Source organism: Musca autumnalis, unplaced genomic scaffold, assembly GCF_047663935.1.
Source record: "Musca autumnalis isolate F117 unplaced genomic scaffold, ASM4766393v1 scaffold_3, whole genome shotgun sequence".
Lineage (NCBI taxonomy): Eukaryota > Metazoa > Arthropoda > Insecta > Diptera > Muscidae > Musca > Musca autumnalis.
In genome coordinates, this window is record NW_027411866.1 from 158,015,339 (window position 1) to 158,030,422 (window position 15,084).

General features: G+C 38.2%; 1 protein-coding gene across 13 annotated transcripts in view; it reads right to left on the minus strand.

The window, feature by feature from the left end:
- Window positions 1–15,084, minus strand: part of ewg (DNA-binding protein Ewg) — an 80,210-nt gene that overhangs the window by 34,354 nt on the left and 30,772 nt on the right. For 9 of the 13 annotated variants that reach the window (XM_073975108.1, XM_073975109.1, XM_073975103.1 and 6 more), the window contains exon 2: window positions 565–1,672. In XM_073975108.1, coding sequence (XP_073831209.1) covers window positions 565–1,344 — 780 coding nt within the window. In that variant the 5' untranslated portion in view covers window positions 1,345–1,672. Of the gene's footprint in view, window positions 1–564; window positions 1,673–14,291; window positions 14,488–15,084 lie in introns of those variants that run through there. The other 4 variants (XM_073975106.1, XM_073975101.1, XM_073975104.1 and 1 more) reach the window with 2 other exon arrangements.

Here is a 15,084-nt window from a genome sequence, read left to right on the forward strand (position 1 = left end):
GTCTGTTTCTTTAAGGTAAATAAAAAATGAAAACGAAGTAAAAACTTATTACATTAACCCCCATTATTATAAGTCCTCTTTTGTTATAGTTTGGATTTTCCGAACAGATTTACAGCATTCCGGTTAACTTAAAGTTGAAAGTGATGGTTGAATTTCAAGGAGGAGCTTCTTGGCATTAACTTTTAATGTCTCCAAATTAGTTTATTTTGCGTTTTCAAATCCATCAGATAGTAAAAGAACACATATGTATGTGTAATAATGGCCCTTATTCTAATAAATGCAATAACTCTAAAATTACAAAAAACTAATGGCCTGTTTCACTAACACGAATCGAATTCAAATTCGTTCGAACTACTCCCAAACATTTGGTTATTGAAAAATAGTTGATTGATTTTTTTTTTTTAATGTCAAACAATTTTTTTTAAATAACAGGTGTTTATTAGTATTCGAACGAATTTGAATTCAAATCGTCTTAGAGAAACAGTCATCCATAAAGTTTGGTTCTCTTTCGTTCGTTTTCATTTTCATATTGACATCAAGAAACAAAACCCTAATATACATTACCTTTTGTTTATCATCTTCTGATCTTGCATCCATGCGCACATTAGCCCATGGTAATTCTTTCGGCCACCATGGTGGTCTTGTGGCTTCACGACCCCAACCAGGTTTACCCCGGCCAGTTGAATATTTCAACATCAGTGGTATAAAAGCTCTCAGCTGGGCTTGGGTCATTTTTTCTACCGGTGTTGGTATACCATCAATAATCAGAGGTGGCAATTCAAATAGCGATGGATCTTCTTGTGGTGGGGGTGGTGCCTGCTGGGCTAAAGCATTTTCCAATTCATCCATAACAATATTCTTAAGATTACGTACAACATCTTCCAGAGGTTTAGCACCAAATACCTTATAACTTGTATTGGGTTTACCGGGAGTGGCAACCAAGACCACTGCCTGTTTACCAACACGTCCTGTAAACTCATAGATTATGCCACGCAATTTGCGTAGCAGTCTATTCTGTTGTCGTTTACGCACCGACGGATTCGTTTCGAACGAATGTTGCCTTTTGCGCTTCTTCGATGATGCTATGGCAGCAGCGGCTGCAACTCCCACAGGTCCGGCAGCAGCCAATTGATTAGCCAAATCATCTTGTACGGCAGCTAATTCATTTTCATCAAATATACTGCCATCACTGCTAATCAAATCATCATCGTCATCATCTGAGGCCATACTATCGTCGAGCATTTCGATTTTATATGTGGTCTGATGTTTTTGGCCATGATTTTGTATACTCTCCACTGCGGCTTGTGTGGCATTTGAAACTGTTGATATTGTGGTAACGTTCATGGTTGGATGTTAGATTTTTTTGTTAGAGTGTGGTGAATTATTAGTAGCTTAATGAAAGGGCCCAATTATCCCCAATAGAATTGGTTAAGCCCTTTCCTCTATGGTTTGTTTGGGGTTTATATACACCCAAACTCTTTGGTTTCGTTGCTTAAAAATTAATACAAAGCGTTTCTTTCTTTATTTTTTATTGGTGTTATTGCACTTTCTCCTTTTCCAGACTATATAGATTTCTCCGGCTTATTTTAGTTTATTTAGCAAAGTGTGTAGAGAGATAGTTAGACAGAAGTAAAGATGTTGGCGTAGAGATATTTTTGTTAGAGGTTTCAATCTGTAATAAGAAAACAAAAGTGTTTTTAAAATTTATAAATATATATTTTTAATATTTAATAATTAAATTATCAGATCTTTGAAATCAAATTTGGGATATTCTTGGACTTTAAATGCAAACTCTGCAGCTTTTCATAATTTTTGGTAATTAATGTTATGCTGAGATATGGGGAAAGAATCTATGTGGAATGTTTTTTAACAATGAACGTTCAAACTCAATTATGAATTGAAGGTCGCTATCGAAAAGAGATATTTGGAGTACTTGAGAAAATTATAGTTTCAGGCTTGATCTGAACCACATAAAAAAAGTTAGGACTGACAAGGCAGCTCACCTGTTAGAACTATTAGCTGGTTCTATCAGTGAATTGTGGATGAAAAGAGGATGTTGGAGTACTTGAGAAATCTATTTTTCAGGTTTGAGTTGAGTCACATGAAAGAGGCATGAAAGGCCTGACTTCAAGGCAGTTCACCTAATAGACCAAGTTGATATTGTTCATGTAGCTGCCCTACAATTGTTACAGAACTGATTGGTATGACAATTGCGATTATTATATTCATCGATATATCTATCTAATACCGAAGAGAACGCAAAACATTTGTTGTGAGTAGTGGGTTTCTGATGATACCCATACTCCCTAATAATGAACTCACCAAAAAGTAATAGATTCTTTAAACGTGAGTTGAACACTGATAGATTACAGATTCCTGTTTGAAAGCATTTATCAGCATTTCTATTGATATCCTCAAAACTACTGTTCATTATACCCTCAGCCTTTAGGCTATGAAGGGTATATACTAGAGTTGGGTCATCTAGTTCCTAGTTCCTGGTACTAGTTCCAAAGCGTATGAGTAACATCATTAAATATAACGTGTGATAGTAAGTATACGCAGTTTGTTCAAAGAAAAAAGGTGGGCCATTGGAACTGCGAAGTGAACGAGATAGTTCCATATAGTTCCTTTGGCACAACTCTAGTATATACACTTTCATACGGTCAAAATGTGCCTCATCGAAATAATGGGTTTAGACCCCAAGTATGTTTGGACGAAATGTGTTTCAGACAATTTGGAGGCGATTGAGCAATGTCCGTCCGTCTGTCTGTCTGTCTGTTTGGCTGGCTGGAGCGCACGATAACTCTCGAAGGGATGAACCGATTCGGTTCAAATTTTGGCTTTCGTAATATTTTGTCCAAACTTAGTTTAAGTTCGAAGATGAGCTTTATCGGTCCACTCCTTCCGGTACCTCCCCTACAAAAGTTCGAAAATGTTCGGAAAATTTGTACGCACGATAACTCTTGAAGGGTGTAACCGATTTGGTCCATACTTTGCCCATCGTGGAGCGTGTACCAGACTTAGATCAGGTTTTAATATGGACTCAATCGGTCCACTCCGTCGGGTACCTCCCACACAACATTTTGGAAAAGTTCAGTTTAGGAACATCTCTCGAATCGCTTTGATTTTTGCCTTAGCAACTTGTATTTACTGCCCTCCATACGACGGTATAAGTTTCATCAGGGGCAAGTCCATACTTCCTGAGAAAATAGCCTGAAAGTTGCAAAAAAAACCCTATGACACCGTGTGAGGAGGTTGGAGGGCAAAATAAGTCTCGAACAGGTCTGCCGATTCGGTCCAAAGTTTGGCCTTAGTAATATTTTGTCCAAACATAGTTTAAGTTCGAAGATAAGCCATATCGGTCCACTCCTTCAGGTACCTCCCCCACAAAAGTTCAAAAATGTTCGGAAAAATTGTGCGTACGATAACTCTTGAAGAGAGTGGCCGAATTGGTCCATACTTTACACATCCTAATATATCTACCAGATATAGATCAGGTTCAAATATGGACTATATTTGTCCACTCCATCCGGTACCTCCCACTCAAAATTTCGGATACATGTTCACTTTAAGACCTGCTTTCGAATCACTTTGATTTTTGTTGAAGCAACTTGCATTGCTGCCTTAATTGCGATGGTAAAAGTTGTTTCAGGGGCAAGTTCATACTTCTTGAGCAAACATCCCTGAAGTTCTAAAAACCCCTATGGTACCATATATAGTGGCTGGAGATCCATTCTTTTTAGTATCTCCTCCGCAAAACTTTTGATATTAAATCCTGATCAACATTTTTGTCAGTTCAAACGCCCAAAATTCTTAAAACTCCCTAAATACATGCGTTTTTTGGAAAAAAAATTGTTTCAATATACACAGGCTGAGGGTATATCTCTGTCGGCAAAGCCGACTGATACTTTTTTACTTGTTTTTAATTAATTTCTCGTTGCAATCAAGCTTAATGACCGTTTATTATTCCCTACACCACACTGTGGTAAGGGGTATTACGTCTTTGTGCATTTGTATGTAACATACAAAAGGAAACGAAAAAGACCCATAGTTCCTTTTGGGGATATACATATAATCACTTTCTGAGTCGATTTATGCATGTCCGTCCGTCTGTCCGTTTGTCCATGTATTTTTGTTCGCAACGTAAAAATTGGGAACTACAATTTCTTTAGCCATATGAAGAACGATATTGTTTTTGGTGAAAATCGGTTCAGATTTGGATATAGCTCCCATATATATTTTCGACCGATTTCACGTATTTGCTGCACCAAACGCGCTATATACGTCCAATTTTGATGAAATTTTGAATGTGTGACTGAATTCGGTCTACAAATAAGTGTATCAAATTATATCGAAATCGGTTCAGATTTGGATATAGCTCCCATATATATTTTCGGCCGATTTAACGTATTTTCTGTACCACACACGCTATATATGTCCGATTTCGATGAATTTTGGAATGTGTGACTGAATTCGGTCTAGAAATAAATGTGTCAAATTATATCGAAATCAGTTTAGATTTGGATATAGCTCCCATATATATTTTCGCCCGATTTCACGTATTTGCTGTACCAAACACGCTATATACGTCCGATTTAGACAAAATTTGGAATGTTTGACTGAATTCGGTCTAGAAATAAGTGTCCCAAATTATATCGAAATCGGTTCAGATTTGGATATAGCTCCCATATATATTTTCGGCCGATTTCACGTATTTTCTGCACCAAACACGCTATATTTTTCTGATTTCGATGAAATTTGGAATGTGTGACTGAATTCGGTCTAGAAAAAAATGTGTCAAATTATATCGAACTCGGTTCAGATCTGGATATAGCTCCCATATATATTTTCGGCTGATTTCGCGTATTTGCTGCACCAAACACGCTATATAAGTTTGATTTTAATGATATTTGGAATGTGTGACTGAATTCGGTCTGGAAATAAATGTGCCAAATTATATCAAAATCAGTTAAGATCTGGATATAGCTCCGATTTATATTTTCCATACTCACAGTGGTGTAGGGTATCATATAGTCGGCCACGCCCGACTTTGATCCTTTCCTTACTGGTTTTTGCAAGTGAAAAAGGAAAGCCGAAGATTCGAACCCACACAACCACCACTATGTGATATGCATGTTTCGACTTTGGTAGAGGTTCTTCAGACATATCGGCTGTGAAGCGGCTTCTCTGTCATTGAACTTTTCTGCTTTCAAATGCAATTATTTTTTTTACAACAGCAATGGGTATTTGCCCATTTTGTTGTGCTTTCATGAATGCTAACACGCCGCGACAACACCTTTTTTCTTGTGTTTTTCAAGGACGTGGATTCAAACTCCAGCCTGGCTTAGCTGATTTTATTCATTTGAAAATTGAAAATTGAAATTTGTTCATTTTGTTTGCTGGGTTTTGTATTAGATACCGGGAGCAGGTGTAGTGACACATACCACTACACCTGCATAATTGACAATATTAGAGACCCGCCCACACTTGTTTTTTCATTCAATTTTTAAAATAAAAATCACTGTCACTGTGCTGAGCTGTGCGAGAATCACCTGTAAATAGTTTATCTTTTCTTTATGGGCTCTATAAACAAACAAAAAGCTCATGAAAAATATTTTTATGAGATTTTTCACAAAATAGCAAAAATGTAATAACATTTTAATTTGGGTTAAGGTTGGTAAGAGATGCGAGAAAAGGCGAGCGAGCATTAGAATGAATGAAGAGAGCAACAAAAAACAACTATTCAATGGAAAATTGTATCACGGATGAAGTGTGGAATTTGATGGATGTGGATGAAGGCAGTTGCTTTTAAATCTAATTAGAAACCGCAATCTTGTGGACCTCTTTTACAAGTTTTAGACATTTTTATAAACACACTTAAAATATTTGAGAAGATTTGAAGATATGGTCCAGGCATAAATAAACACTTATAATTTCTTTTCTTCCTTTTTCCAGTACACTTTCAAGCACATTTTTACTCCAGTTGGAGTAAAATACGATCTTTGAACACGTCGGAAAACGTTGGCAAATATTGCTATGCGAGAAATGTAGTCCTTGGGAGTCAAATCAGAGCTGGATGTTATAAACGACGCCATGTGATTCATTGATTATTTGATTAAGGTATGATAAAAGTTCGAGGCACATTTTTTAAAACCGATTTGAATGAAATTTATTATATTGAGTTCTCAGCAGACCCAATTTAGAAAGAAGAATTTTTTGTACAGCTATAGAGAATTAATTATCAGTTAGTATTGTGGCGCATCAAATAGTAAGACCACTATCGGAGACGTCCTTAAATAAATAATATAAAGACCCTCAGATAATTCACCCTGTAAGTTAGTTAGTTGATTCTGGGCCCATATGGGTTTTCAGCCCCATTAACTCTAGAAGGGGAGTTACAATTTAAATTTTTGGTGCAGGTTCATTCAGGAAAATGATGTTAGGAAGGAAAACTAAAGTCATCCCTATGATTTGGACGGTCAAATTTAAATTTACTTAAAAAATGTTTTATTTACCTAAAGTGGCTCTATTATTTCGCACACCTCTTTACAGGCTCTGCCCTGGCTAATACAAAGTCAACCCCCAAATTGGAAAAATGTTGACTGAATTCTATTTATGGGATAATGTACCACTATAAAAATGCAAATTGCGCCATCAAACACTTTTCAGATGTAATTTAGAAACGTTTAATGCATTGTAACTTCAGTGGCTCTATTATTTCGCACACTAGTGTATCTATTTATATCACTACTCTGCAGCAATGTTGTATATTCCCAACGAAGATTATATAACGAATTTTACCCATTTCTGTAGGATAATGTGGATAAACTTTGAAAATATCGAAATTAGGCAGGTAATGTTGTATGGAGGGAGGCTATATCAAAACATGGTCCCATACTGACAGTTCTTTGCAGGAATGCCATAAATGTCCAACAAAGACTATATACCGAATTTTACCCATTCCTGTAGGATGAATGCGGCTAAAACCTTGAAAATATTGAAATTCGGGCCCGTCTTTATGAAAACGTGGACCTATACTGACAAATTTCTGGGAAAAAGTTTTATAGCCTCGAAAAATACTAAATATCAGATTTCAGACATTGCGGTAAGATAATATGACTTAAACTTTCAAAACACCGATGATCGGAAGCTACCGTTCTATGGTGGCTATATCAAAACGTGGACCTATACTGATAAATTTCTGGGGAAAAGTAGTGCAGCCCCAAAGAAGACCAAATACCTTGGCTAAAACTTTGAAAATACCGAAAATCGGACGGTACCGTCCAAGGGGGCTATATTAAAACGTGGACACTATACCGACAAATTTCAGGGAAAAAGTTTTGTAGCCTCGAAGAAGACTAAATATCAAATTTCAGACATTTCGGTAAGGTAATGCGACTAAAACTTTCAATATACCGAAAATCGGTAGGTACCGTTCTGTGAGGTCTATATCAACAATTAGACCTTATTTGAGAAATTTCTGAGCTAAAGTTTGTATCTCCAAAGAAGACTTGGAGCTTTGCAGAAGATCAAATTCAGTGAAGACTAAATATCAAATTTCAGACATTTCGGCGAGATAAAGGGGGGTAAACCATTCAAAATACCGAAATCAGGAGGTAGCATTCTCTGGGGACTATACGAAAACGTGGACCCTATACTGGGAAATTTCTGGCGGAAAGTTTTGTAGCCTCAAAGAAGACTAAATATCAAATTTCAGACAATTCGTGCGGCTTAAAAATTCAAAATACCAAAATCGGAGCTTTGCAGACGACCAAATTCCGTCATTTTAGTGGGAGAGTGAAGTTAAAAATACCGAAAATCCGGAGGTACCGTTCTATGGACCCATATCAACACGTGAACCTATACTGACAAATTTCTAGGAGAAAGTTATGTAGCTTCAAAGAAGAGTAAATATCAAATTTCGGACATTTCGGTGAGATGAAGGGACTAAACCATTCAAAATACCGAAATCAGGAGGTACCATTCTCTGGGGACTATACGAAAACGTGGACCCTATACTGACAAATTTCTGGAGAAAAGTCTTGTAGCCTCAAAGAAGACTAAATAAATAATATCAATAATATCAAATTTTAGTCATTTCGGTGAGATAATGTGGCTTAAACCTTCAAAATATCAAAATCTGAAGGTACCGTTCTATGGTGGCTATACGAAAACGTGGACCGTATACAAACACATTTCTGGGATAAAATCTTGTAGACTAAATATCAAATTTCAGACATTTCGGGGAGATAAAGGGACTAAAACATTCAAAATACCGAAATCGGAAATCGATACTGTTCTGTGGGATCTATATCAACAATTAGACCTAATTTGACAAATTTCTAGGAGACAGTTTTGTAGCTCCAAAGAAGACTTTGGGCTTTGCAGAAAACCAAATTCTGTCATTTTAGTGAGAGAATGTGGCTAAACCATTCAAAGTACGGAATCGGAAGGAACCATTCTCTGGGGACTATACGAAAACGTGGACCCTATACAAACAAGTTTCTGGGAGAAAGTTTTGTAGCCTCAAGGAAGGCGGAATATCAAATTTCAGACATTTCGGTGAGATAACGGGGCTAAAGCATTCAAAATACCGAAATCAGGAGGTACCATTCTCTGGGGACTATACGAAAACGTGGACCCGATACTGAAAAATTTCTGGAGAAAAGTTTTGTAGCCTGAAAGAAGACTAAATACCACATTTCGGTAAAAAAAAGTGCCTAAAGCCTTCAAAATACCGAAAAGCGGGAGGTACTGGTCTATAGGGACTATATCAAAACGTGGACCGATATAGCCCATTTTCAATACTAAACATCTTAGAAGCAATTTATAAAGCTCTATATTAAATATTGGGAGCTTTATCTTGATTTCAACAGACAGACGGACGGACATGGTAATATGGGTATATTACATATTTAGATGTGTTACAAAGTCCCCACGTATTGGTATACGGTAACAAAATGTTGGAGTATTATACCTATAACTAAAGGTCTTGCGGAGCAAATACTACAATTCGACCGAATCCCAAAAGTTACTCTCCATTAAACAATAGACAATAATTTATACCTAAATACTCCAAGATTATGATAAGGTTTTATCCTGTTAAGTATATAAAGTCTAATCATTTTTTTGGTTTATAAGACAATTCGTTATATGGAATTATTCGTTATATAAACACCAACCGAAAAATGGCCTTAATATAGATTTCAGAGTAAAAATGTTGAACCTTTATGGGGGGGGGGGTACCAAACGAGTTGACCAACATAGTCCATACTCGAATTTTATGCATGTTTGAGAGAAATATTACGATGCGCAAAGTTGCTAATGAATCTTTTCATGGTTTTCAGAGCTTTCTGTCCATTATCTGAAGAAGTATTTACCTGGCGAAAATTCAGGACCAAAAGCAACAAAAATATAAAATTTACTTGGACCATTTCGATTAGTAATTTCAAAAGTAATCGTGCACGCCAGAGGGACGTAGTTCTAGAGAGGTTCAACTGTAATTACAGTTAAGCACAATAGGTTTGTTCCAGAACCTACAAATATATTTTTTCTTGGAACAAGTCTCGTTAAGGGGCACCTCTCGGATCGGGCTGAAATTTTCACAATAGGTAGTCCATGGGACCCTGATCACAACTATATATATCTTTCCAGGGGGAAGTCCATACTTCCAGAGATATGGGTCTTTCGGGAAAGTACTACTTTAACACCATTACTTTATTTATGGGCACCTCTCGGATCGAGCTGAAATTTTCACCATAGGTAGTCCATGGGACCCTGATCACAACTATATATATCTTTCCATAGGGAAGTCCATACTTCCCGAGATTTAAGTAGCCGGCCTTCGGCCGGGATTTAAGACTTTCTCCTATGGACAGGAGCCCACCATGGTGGACGTCCGAGCTCTCAAAGTTAAGAAAACAATCACGAAAAGCTTTCAACGTCAGCTACCAAAGCGGATCCTGGCAGCCATACAAGGATAAGCTTAGGGAATATAAAAAAGCAATATCCAAAGCAAAAAAGCAATCCTGGATTGAATTCTGCGGATCTCTCGACAGCACCAAAGATACTGCCAGACTAAGCAAAGTTATGGCAAAGGGTCACTCAAATCCCACCTACATAAAGAGAAATGACGGTACCTGGTCAGAAAACTCGGCCGAATCTCTTGAAATTCTTCTTGCAACGCACTTCCCCGGTTGCACGAATAGTACTAACGAAGAGCAAGCCAATACAGCTATAAATACAGACAACACTGAAGCCGGAAAGATTATAAGTCCGAGTAAAGTTACATGGGCTATCAATAGCTTCTCTCCCTACAAATCTCCGGGGCCAGATGGTATTATACCAAAAATGCTTCAAAGCGCGGAGAGCTTAATTAACCCTTGGTTAGTACACATCTAGAGTAGATGTCTTTCCCTAAACTACGTTGCTACGAGTTGGAGACAGGTAAAAGTTGTTTTCATACCGAAAGCTGGAAAACGTAGTCACGAAAATGCTAAAGACTTTAGACCCATAAGTCTCTCATCATTTCTGCTTAAAACACTCGAAAGGCTCATTGACGTGTATATTCGAGAAAAGATGGAGAACTCAAACAACATATCTTCAAGTCAACACGCTTACCTTAAAGGACGCTCGACAGATACAGCCCTTCACGAAGTCGTTAGGACTATTGAGATGTCCTTGGAGCACAAACAATGCACCTTAGCCGCCTTTTTAGACATAGAGGGCGCCTTCAACAACGTTAGCACCTCAGCAATAGAACAAGCTCTATATAACTTTGGCGTGGAACCATTCATCAGTGGTTGGATAACCACCATGCTGCAGAGTAGAGTCATTAATGCCGCACTGGGAAACAGCACGCTGTCAAAGCACGTAAATCGAGGAACTCCACAGGGAGGGGTGAAATCGCCACTGCTTTGGCTCCTTGTGATTAATGAAATCCTAAGCAAACTTGACCAAATGGGGATTAAGGTGGTTGCTTATGCGGACGATGTGGTAATTCTCGTCTCCGGTTTATTTCCGTCCGTGATGAGTGACATCATGAGCGGAGCCCTGAAATCACTGGATACTTGGGCCACAAGAAGTGGTCTGGGAGTAAATCCAGGGAAAACTGAGATGGTGATATTTACTACAAAAACCAAATATGCTTTCTTTTTTTTTTTTGTTTTGCCTTATTAAGGCGAAGGTCATTTTTAGAGTGATATTTGAATTAATTCTCTTTCGAGTTGAGCTATTTAGACCTAATAGGTACATTGAAAAATTAGGAATCCACCGAAGTCCCACACATTCAACCACTATGCTACGTTTCACGGGTGGTTAGACCGATCATCAGGCATATTGAATGGTGTTTTTTAGTGGGTGGACGAAGGCTAAGCTTGGAGACTAGCATTTATATCACAAATCATTCGAAATTTGTATATTCGAATTATTTATTTATTTTAATGTTAGTCATTTAATTCCAAACCTTTCCTATAGTCCGACTTGGCTGGTAACCCTATTATGCTTTCACCAATCTTCCACGACTACGAGGTCAAGAAATACCCTTATCAGATCACGCCAAATACCTAGGCGTTATCCTTGATTCAAAACTATCATGGAAACGTAATATGGAACATCGTGCTCATAAAGCAACCGTTGCATACTACACATGTCGCAAAATGTTTGGGAGCCGCTGGGGCCTCAAACCCAAAATGGTGTTATGGATGTACACCAGCATAATAAGACCAATACTCACATATGGAGCACTAGTTTGGTGGCCAACAGTGGGAAAGAAAACAATTCAGAGAAAACTATACAGTATTCAAAGATCCGCATGCATCGGGGTGACAGGGGCAATGAGAACTTGTCCGGCTGAAGCCCTCAATACAATGATGCATATACTGCCAATAGATCTACACATCAAAGCAACTGCGGCCTCCAATGCTGCAAGGCTACGTGCTCTAGGCATGTGGAGAGATAGAGCCTACGGACATGCCTGCGTGCTTCTCAAACTACCAAGAAAAATAGCAACCAACGCTGATTACTGTACTCCTGCAATAACCTTTGATCAGCCCTTTAAAGTTCAATTTCCAAGCAGGAAAGAATGGAACAATAGTACACCACTGAGGGGGTACGACATCAATGTATACACGGACGGCTCTAAGATGAACTGTGGAGTCGGCTCTGGTGTCTACTCGGAAGAAGCAAATATATCTACATCAATAAAGCTACCAGAAGATTGCAGTGTTTTTCAGGCAGAGATACTGGCTATTAAGGAAGCTTGCAAAATACTTCTACAGCATCACTCACCAAACACAATAGGAATTTTTGTCGACAGTCAAGCGGCGCTCCTAGCATTGAGTTCAAATATCGTCACATCAAAGCTGGTGAAGGAATGTAAAGAAGAACTCGCTGAGCTAGGACGTCTGACCAGAGTAGTTCTCATTTGGATCCCAGGTCATAGGGGTCTTGAAGGTAACGAAAAAGCAGACGAACTAGCTAGAGCGGGATCTGCCTCTAACGAACTCTCAAGGGCGTCAGTCGCAACACCATTGGGAGTAGTTAAAGGGGATATCTTCAAATACTATCTTTCACAAGCTGAGATCAGATGGGACAAGACTGAAACTTGTAAAATATCAAAATCTACATGGCCACACTACAACATCAAACGTACAAAGTTCCTGATCAGCCAAAATCGACGGAACCTGGCAAGGCTAATTGCGGTACTAACAGGTCACTGGGTCATTGGTAATCACGCAAAGCGTCTACATATTCCATACAATGACTACTGTCGCAGCTGCGGAAACGAAGAAGAGGAAGAAACGGTTGAACACCTCCTCTGCTCCTGCCCTGCACAACTGCAAAAAAGACTGAAAACCCTGGGACGGCCGTTCCTGCACGATCTTACCGAGATAACCGAACTAGATCTGGGAGACCTTCTGAGGTTTCTCACTTCATCAGGCTGGATATAAATTATCAACACAACAAACATAATAACAGTCTCTACACGAGTGGTGTGGTTTTCAAAACGGTATATTTAAAATACTAATTGAGGCTATGAAGGCTATAGCCACCACGTAAACCAACCAAACCAACCATGGACAGGAGCAAAAGTGGGCTACGCGAACAAAAGTTTCTCCAAAATTATAAGTTTTCTTTAAGTAGCCGGGATTTAAGACTTTCTCCTATGGACAGGAGCAAAAGTCGTAAACGCAATCAAAAGTACTCACCACGAGCTTTAGAATGATACCCAAGTAAAAATAGTAAAATGTCAAGACCCATATCTCGGGAAGTATGTACTTCCCCCGGAAAAGTTATATATCGTTGTGATCAGGGTCCCAAGGACTACCTATGGTGAACATTTCAGCCCGATCCGAGAGGTGCCCATAAATAAAGTAATGGTGTTAAAGTAGGCCTTTCCCGAAATGTCAAGACCCATATCTCGGGAAGTATGAACTTCCCCCGGGAAAGATATATATAGTTGTGATCAGGGTCCCAAGGACTACCTATGGTGAATTTCAGCCCGGTCCGAGAGGTGCCCCTAAACGAGACTTAAGCCTTTTTCTTTATCATGGTAATCATGAATATTTCTCTCGGAATTTTTCCGCATGGAAAATATTTTAAAAATGCGTAATTCTTCAAAAATCAATATTTTAAAATGTGGAAAACTACTAGAATCAACTAATTATGGACTATTCTAAATATTCCCTTTTTGGATGTAAATACGAAAGTAAAAAATTTTGAAATTGGGTAATGGGAACAAATTCCGCACGGAATTTTTATTCATGATCGTCCTGTACATATTTCAAAAGTTTTAATTCGTATGCCAGGTCATAGGTCAACCCCTGGAAAGTTTCAAAAATTTTCACCAACTCTGTTTCCTTCCAAATGTAGAAAGGTTTATTTACTATCACACCACTGTGCGACATAAATATTTCTATTTAGTATTTTGTATTGTATTGTATTTTTCATAGAATAAATATTACAATATTCCCTTGTTCTACAGTTTTTCGTTAATATATTTGTTATTGTTGTTGTATTTATTGTTTATTTGCTGTTTGGATGGTTGGTTGGGTCTGTAGCGACGACGACGACGTTGATAACGAAATGAGGTCATCCGAAGTCGGTGCACTTAATTACGGCATGACAATGATGATGATGTTGATAATAATTCTAGTTGGACTCAGCATAAAAATTTAAATCACATAAAAGATTTGCGCTTGCGTAAACTATTTTTTCACAAAGTGGAAATAATTTGAAATTTTCAATATTTTACTATAATTTGCATTATTATTTTTTTCCATTACACTTACAAAATACATTTTCCATCACAATTATTTAATTAAATTTTATTCACTTAAAATTAGTAATGTTTTTGTTGTTAAAACTTTTTTAAACAAAAGTATTTTTGTTTAATTTGGTTTTTTTCAAAAACTTTAACGCAATCGCATTGCCGTTGTGCAACCGAAAAATCACTTCTATACTTCAGCGAACCACCCCACCGACTGAGCAGGAGCACAAGAGTTTTCCCCGTCTGCGTCGTCGTCGTTGACGTTACGAATGAATAGAGAGAGAAGAAAGAGAGCGAGGAAGAACGAAAACATAAAATGTACAATACAAAGATAAACAATAATAAAAATCAATACAAAAACAACTGCGACTGCTGCTGCAGCAATGACAGAAGAACAACATCAGCATATAATAGTCAATCATGTCCGCCTAGCTGACTGGTGGGCTGAATGGTTGGGCTTATCGCGCACACCATACACGCGAGAAAACAGAAACGAACAACAACCCACCCAGCAGCTAGGCAAGCAAAAAAACTCACACACGCAGAGGCAAACAAACTCAGAAACAGAACGACAAACCAAACAAACAGCAACGAAAAGTAAGGAAAAATAGTCAAAACAACTACCACCATCAGCAGCAGCAATGAGCTTTTAACGTTCTACCCCAATAATATGCAGGCAACACCACCACCCACCCCTACTATCAGATGGCAGAGAGTCAGTCACTTGAATCATTTTCCACCACCAAGCAAGGACTGAAAATAATACCACCTTTATCACCTTATTTTCCCCCAACCGACCGACCGACCAACCAACC